General features: G+C 46.3%; 1 protein-coding gene across 2 annotated transcripts; it reads right to left on the bottom strand.

Moving 5' to 3' along the window:
• Positions 1–1,273: 1,273 nt before the first annotated feature.
• Positions 1,274–15,656, bottom strand: LOC146053847 (interferon gamma receptor 2-like). Of its 2 annotated transcripts, XM_083168059.1 has the most exons (8): positions 15,334–15,656; positions 11,172–11,292; positions 8,629–8,721; positions 7,142–7,302; positions 5,852–5,997; positions 5,174–5,318; positions 3,734–3,888; positions 1,274–2,913 (listed from the first exon to the last, which is right to left on the bottom strand). In XM_083168059.1, exons 1-8 carry the CDS (start codon positions 15,404–15,406, stop codon positions 2,794–2,796), a joined length of 1,014 nt encoding a protein of 337 aa, XP_083024185.1. In that variant the 5' UTR covers positions 15,407–15,656; the 3' UTR covers positions 1,274–2,793. The 2 variants fall into 2 exon arrangements, with proteins under 2 accessions (XP_083024185.1, XP_083024186.1); XM_083168060.1 differs by lacking the exon at positions 8,629–8,721 and having other exon boundaries at positions 15,334–15,652.
• Between the last annotated feature and the right edge of the window lie 4,009 nt (positions 15,657–19,665).

The following is a 19,665-nucleotide window of genomic DNA, read 5'->3' as shown; positions in this document are numbered from 1 at the left end:
GGAGGTCCGGGGAGCCGGGTCTCGCTCCATCTGGGGTCACCTCCTGTTCCGAGAGGTATGCGAGTCGAGTCGGGGACCGTGGAAGCTCCAGGAGCCTTTTAATGGTGGTGGATGCGGGCGGATGGCACGGAGCTCAAGGACGGAGCTGTGTCTCCATCCAACCCGGAAACGGAAGTCCCATGTATATATGTGGTTTTAAGTGTTCGATTTTATTACATTGGCTATTATATCTAGCGCAGTCTCTATGTTTTTCTGGTTAGCCGGTAAGATGCCATTTTGAGTTCCCGGTAAATCTGAATCCACGCATTTCTGGATTTAACACTAGGCATTATTTGAACAGATCTAAATGTGTATATCCTGTAGTGGTCTTCTGCTGCTGAACACCGTGTACTTCAAGACTCCAAGAGCTGAGCGTTTAGAGACAAGTCTTCACCATATCACATACTTGCCTACTTTTGAAAACTAGTTTCAGGGAGATTATAGAATTTTGCACAGCACCCTATAGAGGGGGCGTGTCAAGCTCCACTTAAACAATGTGTCTATTTCCATAAATGAAGAGATTGTGTAAAGAGATTGTGAACTTGGCACCTAGAAGCGTGGGTGTGTACTGCTACATCTGAGAGGAATCTTTTTAAATGACCTATATCCAAATGTAGATGAGCCCAAAAGCGGTTAGTAAGAGCTACTATACTTGGTAAAGTGTTAGGAAATTGTGCAGATGATTCAATGTAAATGTATCTATATTTTATTCCTTTTTAACCCAAAAATGTAACAGTGTAATGTGGGCTAGGTGAAATGAGGGAGATTCCTAGACTAATGAGGGAGAGAGGGAGATTGCTGCTATTTCAGGGAGTCTCCTGCAGAATGCAGGAGGGTAGGCAACTATGCCATATCACTCTTGGGATCCAAGGTTAAATTATCGTCAACTTAAAGAACCTTTCGTACCCTACCATTCACTAAGGTGTAAAGGGAGAATATAATAGTGTCCATGTCAACTTACATTGACATTCGGGTCATTAACAACTCATGTCAACACTTGTGTCAACTGTCCGACTCTGTCTACCTAGGCCTTGTCTACCTTTAGTTGACCTAGGCCTATGTCGACCCTATAACCCATCCATGCTCCAAGGCGTAAGATTACCGAAAAATCCCAGAATAACAGAGGTACTTTACATATGGACACAGAACTCCCATGTTTAATACATTGAAGGAACAATATATTTGAAATGTTTCAACTGGAGGCGCCTGTGAACAAGGAGACAAAGAGGAGCCCTGAGGTGTGAAAAACTTTATTGATAATCAGACCTTACATAACAACAGATAGGAAAACGACAAACTACAAGATATGAGACTTGTATGCGTCTGTGAGGAGCACCTATTTCAGTTAGGGTACCTACAGCTTGCTGTATACCTGAGTCTTTCATATCACCTCTGTCCCAGCTTCCTCTGGGCTGTAAAGGTCCAGCCCCTCCCCTGAGGTCTCACAAAAATAAAAAAATATCAAGTAACTTCACACCTGGAGTCAACCAAACTGCAATGCAAACATATGCATTCTTATGGCATGCAGGGTAAATACTGGCTGTTTTTGCATGTAGCCCTGAAATGCTGGACAGCTTTATATTTACCAGTAACCTACAAAGCAGCTAGAAACCCGTCTGTTCTGAGTTTGTGGGACCAAGGGCCTGATTCAGACGTAATCACTGCCTACGAACAGGTAAAATGTATTCATGGCTAGCCATTAATTCCACAGGCATTATACAGGAATTCTATATGGCATTGCACCGATGGTACGAATGGTTGGGGAGATACAATCTTTGGCCACAAATAAAACACTTATAGGGACCGTAGTGCTACTTGGTCACCTTTATCGTCAGTTGAACTAACTGCCAACTTAATACAGGAAAAAAAACAAAAACATTTCTATAAACTTTGACCCATTCATGCAAACCTTACTGAAATGATCGTTCAAATTAATAAATACAACACATAAAAAATTATCAACAGTTTGAGCTTTTAACAGAAGTATTAAATAAAATAATGCCATTCGGTTTTCTGGAACAACACAGCGTTATTGTACAAGCTCGCCCTCACACCCGGACGTGCGTCGTTTTGCCTTTGCAGTTTCATATTATGTTGCGAGACAATGTCATAATGAATCATGACACAATGGGGCGGGGCTTGTCCATGGGACGTGTATACATGTATACAATGCCAAAGGTAAAACACCTTCAATTCCTTCATAAGAAGAAGATGTCTGTATTAGTCACTTACGCCAACTCCATAGTCAGCTAAGAAATACACATTTGAGCTGCAATCTTGCCCCCCACCACCACCACCACCACCACCACCACGACCACGACCACGACCACAACGTACACAATATAGACGTGGTCCGCGCAACATGGGATGCTCTTACAGTTGGCGGTGGTTCTTGGCATCTTTTACTTAACGGGTAAGTGGTTCCTGAGCATAACTTGTACCTCGCTGTCTGATCCCAACCTGCGAGTACCGTGCTGACATGTACAATCATTGCGTGGATATCCTGGATGGCCGAATTTCATCTGTTCCTCCAGGGGTAATCCCATGGACTGAGAGCACACACGCGATGATCACTGGGGCACTCCGTATGTAATGCGGTGATCACGTGGACTGCAAGTACGGACTGTATGTGACACGGCGATCATATAGACAGAAGTACACGCCACATGTGCCGCGATGATCACATGTGTCCCATATAACACGTCCGATGCTGAGCTGTAGAATATACGGTCCCTTCGGACTCTTCCAGCCCTCTCAGGTTTTCTCAGAACTCGTTTTATTAACTTCCACAATGGAAAGTTTGTCGTACAGATCTTCGTTATCGCCAGGGTCCCAGCTTTCCACATACACGTGCTGAGGAGGATCCTGTAAATACTGGAAGACATAACATAGCAAGTATTAATGTTTATACGGTACAGGATATTGTGCCGGGACGGTGAACGATATGAAACCATTAGAACACGCCTGTAGTGGACACGGTGTGGATCCATGGCCACCTTTAAACTGAAACTAGCAAAGTTTGTGGGAAATTCAATGCTCAACAAAACCATGCTGCGCTGCAGGTAGGGCAGACGTAATGTGCAGAGAGGGTTAGATTTGTGTGCGTTATTTTGTTTCTGTGCAGGGTACTTATGTAATATCTGGGCTCCCATTTTTCTTATGAGACCGCATCCCCTCGCCACGCTTCGGGCACGGTGGCTCGCTGCGCTCGCCACACTATATAAAATCAACTCCATGCGTATTTGGATAGTAGGGGTATGAAAAAATGGGGTGCATTTAACATGGGAGCCCAGATAATACATAAGTACCCTGTGCAGAGTAAATACTGGCTGCTTTATTCTTACACTGCAATTTAGATTTTAGTTTGAACACACGCCACCCAAATCTAACTCTCTCTGCACATGTTACATCTGCCCCACCTGCAGTGCACATGGTTTTGTCCACCTACCAAAATCGGCTTGCAAACGGGTCTGAATTAGGCCCCATAGGGTGGGACAATTTATAGGTAGTGGCATGGTCACTGGAGAAGCCATGGCCACACCCCATAGAGGGTGTAGATTCCTACAGAGGCCTTGGCTAGCTGGCTTGGGTAATTGGTACTTAACCCTTAGTCACCCACCAGCACCCCTATCCCTTTCCTCCCAACACCCCTGGGTATTCCTCCCTCTATAGTGCCATACGGATAGGTACTCACCTCCTGCAGGTGGGAAGGCATGGAAAAGGGGGGGTACAGCATACGCTTGAATAGAACACATCCTTTTGTATGTACAAGATATGCGGCTCCAGCAAACACCCCAAAGCCTAAGAAACTGAAGACTATAATCATCACCAGCTGCAACGTCGTGAATTCTGAAAAACAAAACAAAAAAACAATGTGGTTTATCAGTGACAATGGTTACTAAAAGAGACAGAGAGACAGAGACAGAGACAGAGAGAGAGAGAGAGAGACACAGAGGGTGGGATGTATTAACATACATCGCCGCCCTTCGCCTGACAGCCGCCGCGATGCTGCCGCATATGTACTAACATATGCGGCTAGCATCGGGTTGCGGTGACGGAGACCCCTGCGATACCTTTGATGTGGTCTGCGGGGGTCTCCGTCACATCCCGGCGGCTGCCAGTGTCCCCCTGCGTCTCCTCCTCCCACCTGCAGCCGGATGTCCTCCCGGCTGTGACACCTGCTGGGGGAGGAGGAGATCAGGAGGGGGGAGGGGGGGCGCGGACGGCGATAGAAGCCCATAGGCTTCTATAGGGTGGGTGGCGATACCCTGCCAGGCGAAAACGGGGCGGACGGTTAATGGTAAATAGGAAAATGCGGTAAAACCACCACCGTTTTACCGCATTTTCGAGAGAGAGAGAGAGAGAGCCCTTTTACCGCATTTTCGAGAGAGAGAGAGAGAGAGCCCTTTTACCGCATTTTCGTTCGTTAGAGAGAGAGAGAGAGAGAGAGAGAGAGAGAGAGAGAGAGAGAGAGAGAGAGAGAGAGAGAGAGAGAGAGAGAGAGAGAGAGAGAGAGAGAGAGAGAGAGAGAGAGAGAGAGAGAGAGAGAGAGAGAGAGAGAGTATATCACTACTTTTTGCCCCTGTGTAATGTAACAAACATTAGTTCTTTGTGTGTTCCTGGCATCACAAAACAGGAACTACACAAATGTTACTTACATTACACACCGGAGGTGAGAGAAGTGCACTCGTTTGTATTTATGCTGCATGCGTTGTTTGCATGTTCAGAAGCTGCATGTACGCACACACATACGCAATGATGCAGACATATGTAATTCCCCCACTTACGTCCATCAGTACCTACAGAGGCATGACCTAAAGTAAAGGGGCGTTCTAACACACGCCAAATACATTAACCCTCCGAGTCCCAACGATGCTGTGAGACATCCTCAAAATATCCACTACAAATGCCAGAAAAGTCACTGTTCCTTTTTTGGGTGTAATATTTAACTGAACTTCAAATGAATTGACCTGGCTGTATTTGTATTTGCGGATATTTTCAGGATCTCTCACCGCAACGCTGGCAAGCAGAGGGTTAATCTGCTCACCAGCTGGGATCAGAGTACATTGTAACATAGAAGAAAGATAAATTAAGCCTACCAGATAGTGAATGGGGAAGTTCTGTGTGAAATTACCTGTATCCGTTGTGGTTTCACATAAGGTATCACTCATTTGCCCGTCCATATAATCGGTAGAAGACGTCACCCGCACGCAGTACTTGGTCCATGGTTCCAGCTTGTCCAGGATGTAGCTGGTCCCTACACCAAGATCTACTTTTCTCTAAAAACAAAAACAGGAATTGAAAAACAGTCACACAACTCCTGAGCTTGCTCCTATTGGTCAGAACCCTACCACATAACTGCTTTTAATTCTCTGAATGGTGGTGAAGTTTGCTTACTAGGAAAGAGCCATAAATAAATCACTCTACAGAGCAGGTTTAACCAGTTTCCCTGGAACTCTGCATAACATCATAACTGATCAAGGGCCAGATGTACTAAGCTTCAAAAGTGATAAAAAGGAGAGTGATAAACAGCCAGCCAATCAGCTCCTGCCTGACATTTTTCAAACCCAGTCTGTGAAATGGCAGACAGGAGCTGATTGGCTGGCTGATTATCACTCTCCATTTTATCACTTTTGAAGCTTAGTGCATCTGGCCCTAAATACCCTGATAAATGAAGTTTAGTTACAGACACACAATCATCCTATAATGCACAGATTCGACTGACGAAAACACACTGGGAAGTGCACAAATGTACAGACAGCCATGCGGCCCAGAACACGTGCAGTCAGCGACGCCGGCACGAGTTACGTACCACCTCCCCGGAAGGGTCCTTCCAGTAATACAGCCGGTAAGTCGTTTTCCACTCTTTGGGCATCGGTGAGAAAGGGGGAGAGAAATCTACTTTGAGCTTTCCCAGATGGGAAACCAGGACAAGCGACGTCACGGGACCGATTGTTGCTGCAGAGAAGAACAACATTGTGAATGTTATATTGTACGTGCACTCATCGCTCTGTACAGGTTATACGCACAAGCATGTCACATCAAAATTATGTTATTTTTAGAGTTAACCCAGGCACATGCCGTGTCCGGAAGCAGGAGGAACACAGACCTTTGTTCGTTTCCTTAACATCCATTTCCTTAAAATACCTTCACAGTCATCGCAGACTCAGAGTAACCAGAGACTTTCTCAGCGTTACTGGCCGGCTGTTGACTGGCTGAGTCTCAGCCAATCAAAAGCTGGCCAGTAATTTAAAAATATTAAGCTGCTCGCCCCACCACCAGCTGGCCGGACCCCGCTTCACAGGAAGGAGGTCCCAGGTCGTGTGGTCGGATGGCCAGCAGGTCTGAACAACTGCTCAGGTCATCAGGGGACATCAAACTGAGCTGATTTGGTACGATTTCACGGCCCAATTCGCAATCGGCTCGGTGTTTTGGCACCTTTAGATTTATAGTATTTATATTTATCAAGTTGACAGAGCAGAGGTTATAACTTCCTTTCTTTTCGTTATAGGAAAATAATCCCTGTGGAACCTTAAAAATAAAATATAAGGGGGAACGGGGGGACAACGACATGTACTAGGCCTCAGAGAGTGATAAACTGGAGAGAGATATAATAATAACGAATCAGCTCCTGGTTAAACTTTTCAAACACGACCCGTAGCATGTCATTTAGGAGCTGATTGGCTGGTACTTTATCTCTCACCAAGGCATGGTAAGTAACAACGGGATGGGCACACCCAAGTGATATACACATTTAGTTGCAAGCACATAATGGGCAATTTGTGTTTGCTCAAAAAGGACATGCATGGAAAAAGTGGACGTGAGTTTTTTTTTTTTGGCGTCTAGGTCGTCGAAGCTGAATATGAACAGGCGAGGATTTTATTCCCCCCCTCTATGCCCACTGGAATACTAAAGTTTGAACAAGTCGGTTTAACAAAATAAATAAAAAATATCTAAAATAAAAATCATGAGAAACTCATGTCGACCGTTTTTCCGTGTCGATAATTTGATGACCTAATGACGACATCCCCTTTCTGCTGCAAGCTAATAAAAGGAAAAAGGAGTTACAATTATTCACAAAGCATGGCCCATATCTGCTTACTGTGTTTACTTGCTTGGAACAGGGGCGTTATGCTCCAGGCGGACCTCAGCGCCCCCAGCTGCGCCTGGACCTTTAGTTTACCTCTCCAAAATGGGCTTATGTGAGTAAAGTCGCACTGTGTTTCTGTGATGTTTACACACAGTATACGATTATCATTGTACCTGAAACACACACAGAAACAGACATTATACAACACACAGGGACAAAACACAAAAGCGCCGCACATTATTCCACGCAAAGTATACCCCATTTTAGACTGAAATTTGTTTTTATTCGTTCTCTAAAAACAACAAAGTAAAAATTAAATGTAGTTCTACAATAAATAGGCACCTTGGACGAACTACAGACATCAGACTTTTAGTCAGTATCTTCCAGCGTAAAGTTTCCCCCCAAAAAGCGTTTTTTTTTGTTTGTTTTTTAATTCTCTTTATTTGTGGTAACAGCAGACAAATCAAAATAAGAACACGCAAAATAGTAAAAAAAAAGTCAAAACATAAAAAGCTGATTAATGGCTCCGCCCTAATCAGTTACTGGATTCTTCAGCCATCGGGAGATTTCTTCTTCTTCTTCTTCCGCCATTACCAATATTATTTTCAAGTAACCCCAACCGGTCTTCAGAGTTTTCCACGTTGGGAACCGCTGGCTTAGAGGGAACTATAATCTTACAAAGGGCTGTCTGGGATAGGAATTTTCTCCATGTATTATCCAATTAAAAAGCTGTATTAGGTTTGAGCTCAGGAACCGAATAAAGATTTTGCAGTGAGTATTGGGAAATCTTTCAAGTGCCTTTGACGATTTTCTGATTTCCGGTTTAAGTTCTTCAGCGCCTATGACACTACTTAGCTTATTCAAGCTCAATAAAGATGGGACAGTTTGTACAAAAAAAAAAAAAAAACATTTGAGAGAATAATAAACTGCATAAAGGGATATACACAATTCCATAAAGTTTTTTCTAAGCGCGGGTGTATATAGTTTTCCCAGACCTCTCTTCGATCTATAGGAGACTTTTGTTGTAGCTCATTAACCCAAAAATTTAAAACAGGCTGTTTTATAAATCTTACCATGCAATTTATTATTATTATTTCGCCAACATCAATTTTTGTTTTATTATATTGGATTGGAGGGCGTTTAATTCTCCTCTGAGCTGGATCAGGTGTCTGTAAATTTTTGTGAACTGTAGAATTTAAGGCCATTTTGTAGTATTTTTATTTTTCCATCGGTTTGCAAAAATGTTGGTTGTTCCTCTGATGATGACTTTATGGGCCTCCTAAATATGAGTAGTTCTCAAACATGGTTGCCCAAAAAAAAAAAACTCTTGAATTCGTAATGTGTATAGTTGGGCAGAGCTTCACCTTTTATAACCTGTTGACCTTTAGACACGGTCAACTTTTTGACCATGAAACCAAATGGAGTCAATCTATTAACTATCTAGATAGAGACGGTCCATCCATTGACTGGATCCCTTTACCCACCAGAAACATATGTACCTGGCCTCTGAGTCCTTTTTGGAGTCCGTTAAAGTTAATGATACCGGGTTTCGGATGGTGGTGGCTTCATCATTGGGTTTCTGCGCCTGGAACCTTTTGAAAGACAACGAGGTGCGGTTAGAATATTTTAAATTTGTTTCTTCAGGTTTGAATGACTGAAACAGCATGGAACTTCTGGCAGGTCTGTTGAAACCTTTAGTGTTGACGGTAAGGATTTCAAATACATATCTTGATGTAATGTCAGTTGCAAGTAATGAAGATGTTGGAGACGTCATTTTTATTTTTTCCCTGCTTCTGTGATTGGCCTGATTTGGGGGATGGAAAAGCTACTCCTAAAGATGCTGGTTAGTGCAGGGCAGATCCACAAATGCAGCCGCTTCCCACAGGTTACCGCTGCATGTACATAACGAGAGTAAAAGGAGGACCCATGGGATTGTCTCAGAGTCTCCTCTCTTCAGAAGGTAAGAGGCGTCAATGTATTCCCATTAAATACAGAGCCATTTTAGTTCATTCTTGAGTTGAACATGTCCCATCATGGGAGGTGGAGCGGAGATTGGGGAGGAGTCCTCAGGTATAACTAGAATCAGAAGATAGGCATTAGGCCCAGGACAACTGGGTAGCAGTGGTGGTTAGAGTGTGCCGGCCTAGCTGCTCTGTCACTAGCAGCAGAGCGGAGTTCACGAGAGGCCCGAGGCAAGGACATAGGCTGCAAATGGAAACATGATTTGACAGGTGTCTAAGAAAGACACAATTGGTGTCTATGATCTCTCTTGAGCCCCCTTAGCGAATTCCACTGGCATTAATGTAGGCACAAAAACTGGGTGGTGGGAATTAATGGAATGGGTTTCCATGGCCAAACAGCTGCATGCAAGCCTCAAGCACACAGACACTGGATTGTGGAGCAGTGGGAATGTGTTCTGTGGCGTGACGGATCACTCTTTTCTGTGTGGCAGCCAGATGGGCGTCTGGTTTGGCGTATGCCGGGATAACGTAATCTGCCTGACTGCATTATACCAACTGTGCAGTAAATGCGATTTTTAGACATGTGCAACTTTTTGGTCAAAAACAACTGAATTTGCATGATTTGCGGTAAAAATCTGACATTTTGCCGTAAAATAAATAAATAAAACCAAAAAAAAAAAAAAACATAAAAAAATAAAATAGCACTTCAGAAACGGCATCCATTTTTTTTTTTTTTCAATCGATAACATCAAGTTTGCAAATGTAATAGGGTGCAATTTCTCAAAACGCCAAAAAAAAAAAAAAAAAGGTCCAGGCGAGTTTGACAGAACCATGCACAGATCAGTGAGATCTGCGCATGGTTCTGTCAATCATGTGTCCCTCCCCCTCCAAACATAACCAGCCCCAGGCTCATTGAGCCGGTCCTGGTTTCCCAAATACGGAAGAAAAAAGTGATGTGTCGTCCCCCTCCCCCATATTTAAGAAAACAGCACCGGACTGGTCCTGGTTACAAATATACTGGGGGTCCCCTGTATTTTGGAACCAGCGCCAGACACGACAGCCAGCGGTGTCATGCCAGAGCAGGTGAACACTTTCTGAGAAAGGCCCCCTGGCCGAAAGATGAACAGCCCTGGACGAGGTACCTGGGGGAGTAGGGACCCTGACAATAAAGGGGTCCCAACCGCATGCTTAACCCTTCCAGGGCTGAAGCTTGGGGCTGTCCCTGAGTGGTGGACGCTGGGCTGATAAATGTTTAATGTATTTTTTTACAACAAAATTAACATTGGCTTGTGTTGTGGAACAAGTCCCAGCAAGCCTCCCTCCCATGCAGGAACTTGGAAAACCACAAGTACCACCATGTGGGGCATTAAAGGCTCCTCTGGGATTTGTAGTCCCACAGCATGACCAATGTTGCACAAAACTGTGTATTTTCACCCCTATGTTGTATACATCCTATGGTATGTGGACTTTTAAACGTATGCTTGAATGAATGTCCAGTTCATGTCCATTTTTCCCATTGTTGTGGAAGGACAGGGCCACTTGCTTGAATTTGCCCCCCAGGTTAAAAGTTGCCAGCCAGTCCCTGGCCAGGTCCCACAACTAGAGAAACGTCTCAGCCTTTGCGATCCAAGGAGAAATCAAAACCGTTCCCAGCTGAACGATTTAGACCTGAACGGGTGCTAGCCGTTAGAGGATCACAAGCAACCTGGTCACGGTAATAGTATTGTGATATTCCCTACTCGATAAAAAAAATATATATATATTTACATTTCCAAGGAATTATGGCTGATCAAAAACAAAAACAGTAGATTTAATAATATATTGGCAGTGACAGTGATAGAGACTTGGTGGACAGGTGGCGGCGATGGGCGGAGGGGAGTGGGAGCGGAGGATGTGCCAGAGGTAGACACTAAAGCAGTGGTTGGATAGGTAATTAGTGAACCAGGTCACAAAGGTCAGACTGAAGAAAGAGAAGATAGTGATCAATGGTGCTGGAACCGGAGCAGATGTTAAGGAAACGGCGTGAAGATATTACTTGAATAGTCACATAGCACCTATGAGTCATACAGCAATATACTTACAGTTCATAATCCACAGTGTAAGTCACAGGAATCCCCTCATCCGTCCCTTCCACAGGATCCCACCTCAGAGTCTGCTTCAAGTTGTAGGAATCAACGCGGACGTTACCGGGGGCAGAGAGCTCTACAACAAGGAAACCACGTATATGAACTACAGGACAATATTGGGACTATACAATGAAATCCACATGCTAGGACTGAAGGAACGGTTGAATAATGCAAAGTCCAGACCTCCAATACTTGACTTTTTTCTGCACTAAGCCATTAGGGCAGTGATTTTCAGTTTGTGGCACACAAAACAAGATTTTAAAATTGCCAAGGCACACTATCAGTCCACAACAGGACAAAAACACACAAAACCACAGTCTCCCACATGGAAAAAAAACAAAGCCATTGGCCCCCACATGAAAAAAATAAATACACTGGTTCTCACAATAGGACACAAAAATAAAACACAGATGAACACAATAAAACACAGTACAGTACAAAGTCTGTGCCAGGCTCATCTGCTTGCAGAACAAAGGAGAGACCTTGCCAACTGGCACCATTGGGAAAGAGGAAGTAACAGCAGCCATCAAACAATGACAATTAGCGGATGACAGTAATAGGAGGGGCCGGCAGCCAGATCTGTGACTTTTTTTTTTTAAAGATGTGGCCCTGTACAGAGAGTAGTGGCCCTACATAAACTGCCTTTGTGGGCGCCCATCTATAGCCACTGTGCCATCTGCTAAAGCAGGGATGGGGAACCTTTGGCCCTCCAGCTGTTGTGGAACTACACATCCCAGCATGCCTTGTTACAGTTTTGCTCTGTGGCCATGCTACAGCTGTTGCAGGGCATGCTGGGATGTGTAGTTCCACAACAAATGGAGGGCTGAAGGTTCCCCATCCCTGTGCTAAATGGACAGGAGTGGGTGCTATCTGGGGGTGTAGCAATATCTGGGGTGTTTCTGGGCTCCACTGGGAAGGGGTTGGGATATTTGTAATATTCAGCGGATTATGGAAATGAGTTGTTTGTCTGCTTGATGGAGGATTATTTGAAATGTGGGGGTCTGCGAGGCCATCTGACTGCAAACAACAGCTTCCACACAGGTGTAGCGATGTTTTAGTCCCGCCTTGATGGTGTTTGGGCCGCTCACGTGAAGCCACTTCTAGGATTTTTTCCAGGGTCACTTTTGGTTACCAATCCACCCACTTCAACTGATGTGCACGCTCAATTACACCCTCCCTCAGGTGGCACACATCAATGTTCATTCATTCGCCTGATGTGTACAGCCAAGACCCCCCCCCCCCCCTTCAGTCAGGAAGCAGAGCACATGGCATGTGTTGGCACTGCAGAGATGGGACTATTGGCAGTGAGAAAAGTACAATGTTTTTGCCAGAAAATACAAGTTTGCCTACATTTTGGAATGGGACATGTACGCTATTGCCATAGAGCCGCAGGGGGTCTGCGTCTGATACACACAGTATACCATTGTTTTTATTTCCATGAAGCATTCTGGGACTGTGGAAACGTCTCACAAGTTTGTTTTTCTCATTGCAGAGATGACGGATGTTTTAGAGAGGCAATGTAACAAAACGACATGGAGGCGTCACATAAACTCTCCGGCTATTTCTGTCCAGCTGTATCGCACCGGCTCAGTGCGGATACAAAACGGATTTGCAATCATCTTATAAAACTAAACATATAGTTAAAAAAAAAGTATAGCTTTAAAGATTAAATCTGGCCCTTGGAAGCTGGAGTTGTGATCCCGGCGTAGCGCGCAGGAAGGACCTCTGGCTGGCCGACTATGCGGTATCCCTGTACTGGAATGAAGAATAGACAGTAAATACGCACCGCAACCCGACCTTAGGGGGAGCGAACAGCACCCACAAAAAAAGAGTACAGACATTCCTCACTTAACGACCTACCTGTTTACCGACCACCCGGACTTACGACCTGTGCCTTCGTTTAGCGTCCGTGCTGTAACTCCTCAGACTTACGACCCCGTCTGCTCTGATTTACGACCGGACCGCCTACCCTCTCGCAGTTACGACCTGCCCTGCCTGTTTAACGACCAGCGTCTTAGGGTGTTCTATATAGGCTCGTTTAACAACCAATTCGCTTAACGACCAGGTCGTAGGAACGGAACCTGGTCGTTAAGTGAGGAATGTCTGTAATTGCATATTGCCCCGTGAAATGTAAGGCTGGTATCAAGAGGAAAAGGGGTGTTCTTCATGATTTGCAACCAGAATATCTTGCAGAAATCATGTGCAGAGATGTAATTAACAGACCATTTAAGTAACTAGGGGGGTACACCATTGGAGGGGCGTGTCTATCACTGCCTACTGGGCATCAATGCACACTAAATAGAAGGTGACTTATTTATGTATATGACTTCAAAATAAATCATCCCCCCCCCCCCCCCCCCCCCACACACACACACACACACACACACACACACACACACACACACACACACACTACAAATGGGGACAGTGCGCTCCAAAGTTGCATAGTATATTGCAGAGCAGTTTCCTGCCCAGGTTTATGCCGCAGGATATTGCAGAGCGGTTTCCTTCTCAGGTTTCTGCCGTATGATGTTGTAGAGCAGTTTCCTGTTGAGGTTTATGCCGGCATTGTTTGTTTATAAATAAAAAAATCTTTATTTTCGGTACTTATGTAGTAACTGGGCTGCCGATTTTGAAATCGGGTCCATCGCATCGCATCGCACCCGACCAAATCGCATGCGATGCGATGCGATGGACCCGATTTTTCCATAGGAATCAATGTTAAAATGGACTGAGTCCATTTTAACATGGAATTCAATGGGAAAAAGGGGTCCTTTTCATACCCCTACTATCCAAGTGGGCATGGAGTTGGATATAAACCTGTGGCGAGCGTAGCGAGCCACCGAGCCCGAAGCGTGGCGAGCCCCGCGAGGGGACACAGAATACCGTCCCCTCGCGGGGCTCGCTTCGCTCGCCTCGCTACGCTCGCCACAGGTTTATATCCAACTCCATGCCCACTTGGATAGTAGGGGTATGAAAAGGACCCCTTTTTCCCATTGAATTCCATGTTAAAATGGACTCAGTCCATTTTAACATTGAATCCTATGGAAAAATCGGGTCATCGCATCGCATCGCATCTGATTGTATGCCTTAACTTAAGGCATACAATCAAAAAATCGGCAGCCCAGATACTACATAAGTACCTTATTTTCATATACGTCAGTGGCTCTCAACCTCGGTCCTCAAGTAACCCCAACAGGGCACGTTTTCCAGGTCTCCACACAGAATCACAGGTGACATAATTAGCTCCACCTGCGATCTTTTAAAATGTGTCATTGAATAATGAGTGCACCTGTGCGCCTGCCGGGTGACCTGGAAAAAGTGCATTTTGTATTAACAACATTTGTCCTTAGGGGGGACATTATCTTCACTTATTCCTATATCTTTTAACGGTACTTCATCATCTTTGCAGCCACCGCTTACGCTACAGAACTTATGTAGCGTACGGTGAGCCGCGAGGGTTATTTTCGGGGTCCACGCAACCTTCATATGTCCACACCACCATCTATTGGCGAGCGACGCGAACCCGCGAGGGGACAATTGCGATCCACGTAGCGGCTAACGTAACTGGCGTAAGCGGTGGCCGCAAAGATGAGGAAGTACCCTTTTAACAGGCCCTTAGTCTCTAACCTTAAAAATAACATGTTGACATTTAACTGATAAACTTTGACCGTGTTGACCAATTGATCCGATACCCCATAAAACACAGTATCACTGTAATAAGCGGTAACAGAAAATAAGTATTATTTGTAGCCAATAGGAAACCCCCCTGGATTTGTAACTGTTAAAAGGAAAATACTGATTGAGCCACTGTCGTTATTATAGGTTTACCTCCTCATACACTCCTACCTGAGACAGACACCACCGCACGCTGCCAGATAACACCTCCAACCACAACACAGAAGTCACTGCAAACATACAGGGCAGGGTGATGACCCAGAGAGTCACCAGCTGTGCATCTGTGGGACTACAACCCCACCCCAGAGACTGGGGATTGTAGTACCATCATAACAACAACAACTGGAGAACAACACACTGATTTGGGAAATATAGTGAACTGCTCTACAGAAATGCTAATGAAACACTGCCATTGTATATATATCTATATAACACTCACCTTGGGGAGAGCTGGAAGCAGGGGGCAGCAGGGTGAGCAGTCCTGGGAGCAGGAGCAGGGTGACAGGCCACATCTCTGCAGTTGCAGCTGCTGCGTGTCTTCTACTAGAGGAGGGAGGCTGCCAGGCCTAGTCAAGGCCCCACTCATTGCATTTCCTCCTGCTTCCCTCTTCTGGCTCCTCCTTTGCTGTAACCCAGCCAAGGCTTTCCCAGGCTACATACAGAGCCTGGAGATGACTCATAATCATCATTTTCCCTGCAGTGTGTGTGCTCAGCTCTGGCACTGGGCTCCTATCAGCCAACGCAGCTGCTGCTAATGGTGACACTCCTGCTTTGGTTTACAAATAAAATTGTAGTTTTTTTTTAGATGACACTGCCTCCAGGAGTGGCAGATACATTATTACACAGCTGCCTAACCCCCTGCATTCTGCAGGAGACTCCCTGAAATAACAGCAATCTCCCTCATTAGTCTAGGAATCTTCCACATGTCACCATACCTTAGCAGCATGGCATCAGGGGCTGCTCTAGAATGTATGTTGGGGCACCTGGCACAGGCCATGTATCACTGGGGTGAACATGTTGTGCTATACTATTGAACCCCTGTTTTACATGATGGCGGCAGAGGAGGATATGGCAATGCCGGAGTGGTGGGACTCGCTGATTTCCGTTGTGCAGCCGCACAGGGCAACGGACATATATCCACAAGTACGGGGGCGAGATTAAGGGCCTTATTTTAGTTCACTCTTTCTGACAAAATCCTTCTTAGATGGGCAAAACCATGTGCACTGCAGGTGGGGCAGGTGTAACTTGTGCAGATATAATTAGATTTAGGTGGGGTTTTTCTTCAAAGTGAGATCTATATTGCAGTGTAAAAATAAAGCAGCCAGTATTTTCCCTTCACAGAAACAAAATAACTCACCCAAATCTAATTCTCTCTGCACATTTTACATCTGCCCCCCCTGCAGTGCACATGGTTTTGTCCATCTAAGAAGGATTTTGTCAGAAAGAGTGAACCAAAATAAGGCCCTAAATGACGTTACCACCGTTGCAACAGTCGCTTACACCCCTTTGCCCTTAACTGGATTAACCTCTAAAAGCTCAATTTACTAAAGCTTCTACAAATGAAAAGAGGTGATGTCTTATTTTCTAAGATGCAATAGAGAAATTATAGATTCTAATTGGTTGCTATGGCAACATCACCTCTTTTCTTGTTTTAGAAGCTTTAGTTATTTACCACTCACAGGTTTATTACTAAGATGGGAGATCTGTTTCGGATCGGGTGTTGCTATGGGCAACCAATCAGATTCAATTATCTTCTAAAAGGTGCTAAATAAGTAGATTCTGATTGGTTGCCTATAGCAACATCCCATCTCTGGGGTTTATTCCCTTGGTTACGGTATAGATGGTAGACAAAAAAAATGGGAAAAACTCATGTCGACCACGTCCATGTCGACCTTAATATTGTGTCTACATTCTATCAATGTCAACCTAGGGTATGTCGGCCATTTTCAGGTGCCGTCCTAGTCACTGTTGACCATTGAGGGTCGACCCAGTGATGTTGACCTAAACATTGTCGACCCAGGGACTGCATACCTATTTACTAAGATGGGAGTTCTAGTAAAGAGTGGATGTTGCCCATAGCAACCAACCATATTCTGCTTAATTATTTAGTACCTTCTAGAAGACAATAGAGAGAATCTGAATAGTTGCCCATAGCAACATCCCATCTGGGCCCTTATTCTGGCTCACTCGCAAAGGCAAATTCATTCTCAAATGGACAAAACCACGTGCACTGCAGGGGGGCAGATGTTAGATTTGCCCCACCTGCAGTGCACATGGTTTTGTCCATTTGAGAAGGAATTTGCCTTTGCGAGTGAGCCAGAATAAGGGCCCAGATATAGAACTCTCATCTTAGTAAATAAACCCCTCAGGTCCTTATTCTAGTTCACTCTTTCTAACAAAATCCTTCTTAGATTGGACAAAACCATGTGCACTGCAGGGGGGCAGATGTAAAATGTGCAGAGAGAGTTAGATTTGGGTGAGTTATATTGTTTCTGTGCAGGGTAAACACTGACTGCTTTATTTTTACACTGCAATATAGATCTCACTTTGAAGTAAAACCCCACCCAAATCGAATTCTCTCTGCACAAGTAACATCTGCCCAGGGCCGTCTTAACATTAGGAAGGGCCCCTGGGCAACCTAGTTCACTGCCCCCCCCCCAATTAGTTTGCCCAGGAGCCACAGTCACCTCCCCAACCCTCACCTCTCTGGCTCCGTGCGGCAGCCAGTCAGCTTCCGGCGGCCGGGGATCCGATCATCTTCGCTGGGGGATCCGGGCAGCGGGATCAGGGCAGCGGCGGTAGCTAGGAGCCTGCCCTGAAGTGGCAAAGCGCTATTAACTGGCGGGGCGGGAAGCGCTGTTGCACTTGAAAAGACTGGCCAGACGCTGATTGGCTGAATTCAGCCAATCAGCGTTCGGCCAGTCTTTTCAAATGCAGCAGCGCTTCCCGCCCCACCGGCAAATAGCGCTAATGGGAAAGATGGTGGCCGGGTGGCGGGGATCCGACCATCCTCGCTGGGGAAGGGGATCAGGGCGGCGGTGGCGGTAGCTAGGAGCCCGAAGCGGCGAAGCACTATTTGTTGGCGGGGGAGGGAAGCGCTGTTGAATTTGAAAAGACTGGCCGGATGCTGATTGGCTGAATTCAGCCAATCAGCATTCAGCCAGTCATTTTAAATGCAGCAGCGCTTCTCGCCCCCCCCCCAGTCATTTTAAATGCAGCAGCGCTTCTCGCCCCCCCTGCCGGCAAATAGCACTTCGCCGCTTTGGGCTCCTAGCTACCGCCACCGATGCCCTGATCCCCCTGCCGGATCACCCAGTGAGGGTGATCAGAACCCCGGCACACGGACCCCCGAAATTAAATTCACTGCTAGCTAGGAGGTGAAGCGCTATTTGCCGGCGGGGTGGGAAGCGCTGTTGCCTTTTCAAAGACTGGCCGGATGCTGATTTTCTGAATTCAGCCAATCAGCGTCCGGCCAGTCTATTCAAATGCAACAGCGCTTCCCGCCCCGCCGGCAAATAGAGCTTCGCCGAATCAGGCTTCTAGCTACCGCCACCGCCCTGATCCCCCTGCCCGGATCCCCCAGCGAGGGTGAGCGGATTCCCGGACCCCGGCCACCATCTTTCCCATTGGGCTGGGCCCCTAGGTCCTAGGGCCCCCGGGCAACTGCCCATCGTGCCCAATGGGAAAGACGGCACTGCATCTGCCCCACCTGCAGTGCACATGGTTTTGTCCATCTAAGAAGGATTTTGTCAGGAAGAGTGAACTAGAATAAGGCCCTCAGTGTCTATGACCCAACACTCTTCCCGTGCAAGAGCAAGAGTGCTGAGTGTTACTTGTTTCCCATGCAGCTGAGAATTGTGTAAGAACACAAGCAGGGTTTGTGGTTGGAATAGGGAACTACAGCTACTGTATGAATCCGCGCAGAGGCTGCACAGTGCCAGTAATACAGCCATGAATTGGATTCTTGTTTTGTCAAGAACATACCAATGTTATGAGTCATTGATCCTGTCTGGGACACTGCAGATTCCCCTGACTGACTGACAATCCGACTCAAAGTCCAAAACTTGATCATTGCAATACAAGCTGGTGATACCATCTACTTCACCAGTGAAGTGGGCATTCGGGTAGCAGGAGTGGGCTTGATGATTGCCAAGAAATCCCGTCACCATGGCACTGCACCATTGCACAGATGGGGATGGGACAGGGGCGTAACTATAGCACCGCAGTCCCCGCCACCGCGGGGGGGCGCGCTGTGCATGTGGGGGCGCCGGGGGCTGCGGTGCTATAGTTACCCCCCCCCCCCCAATCCCCCTGCAGACTTACGTTTCTCGCTGGTCCCGGCGGCTCCGTTCTTCTGATGAGAACCACCACAAAATGGCCGCCCCCATATAGCACACTGTTCTCTGAAACTGTCTGCTGTATGGGGGCGACCATTTTGTGGTGGTCCTCAGCAGAAGAACGGAGCCGCCGGGACCAGCGCGATAGGTAAGACTGTGGGGGAGGGGGTTAGCATGGGCGGCGAGGCGGCGGGGGGGGGTGCGGTTTCTTGCTTGACGGGGCGGCGGCGGGGGTGGGTATGGGCGCCCCCCCCTAACGGCGGGGGGGGCGCCCAAAACGTAGCTACGCCACTGGGATGGGACCTCATAAAGTGACTGGTGGCAACATGACCACATAGATGGGAGTTCTATTGAAGATGGGGTGTTGCTAGGGGCAAGCAATCAGCAATCTTCTAGAAGGTGCTAAATCCTTCCCTCCTGGCCTGCGATGTGGA

Source organism: Crinia signifera, unplaced genomic scaffold, assembly GCF_055691185.1.
Source record: "Crinia signifera unplaced genomic scaffold, ASM5569118v1 HAP2_SCAFFOLD_218, whole genome shotgun sequence".
NCBI lineage: Eukaryota > Metazoa > Chordata > Amphibia > Anura > Myobatrachidae > Crinia > Crinia signifera.
The sequence above is the reverse complement of the archived record's forward strand: the minus strand, read 5'-3'. Positions and strand labels throughout refer to the sequence as shown.

Excerpts from the sequence above, each read along its gene's own strand:
- LOC146053847 (XM_083168059.1), bottom strand. The coding sequence starts at position 15,406 with ATGTGGCCTGTCACCCTGCTCCTGCTCCCAGGACTGCTCACCCTGCTG. Across the intron at positions 5,998-7,141 it reads GTTCCAAGCAAGTAAACACA|CAACAATCGGTCCCGTGACG; the intron begins GTAAGCAGATAT and ends TCTTCTCTGCAG. Across the intron at positions 5,319-5,851 it reads AGGACCCTTCCGGGGAGGTG|AGAAAAGTAGATCTTGGTGT; the intron begins GTACGTAACTCG and ends TTTTGTTTTTAG.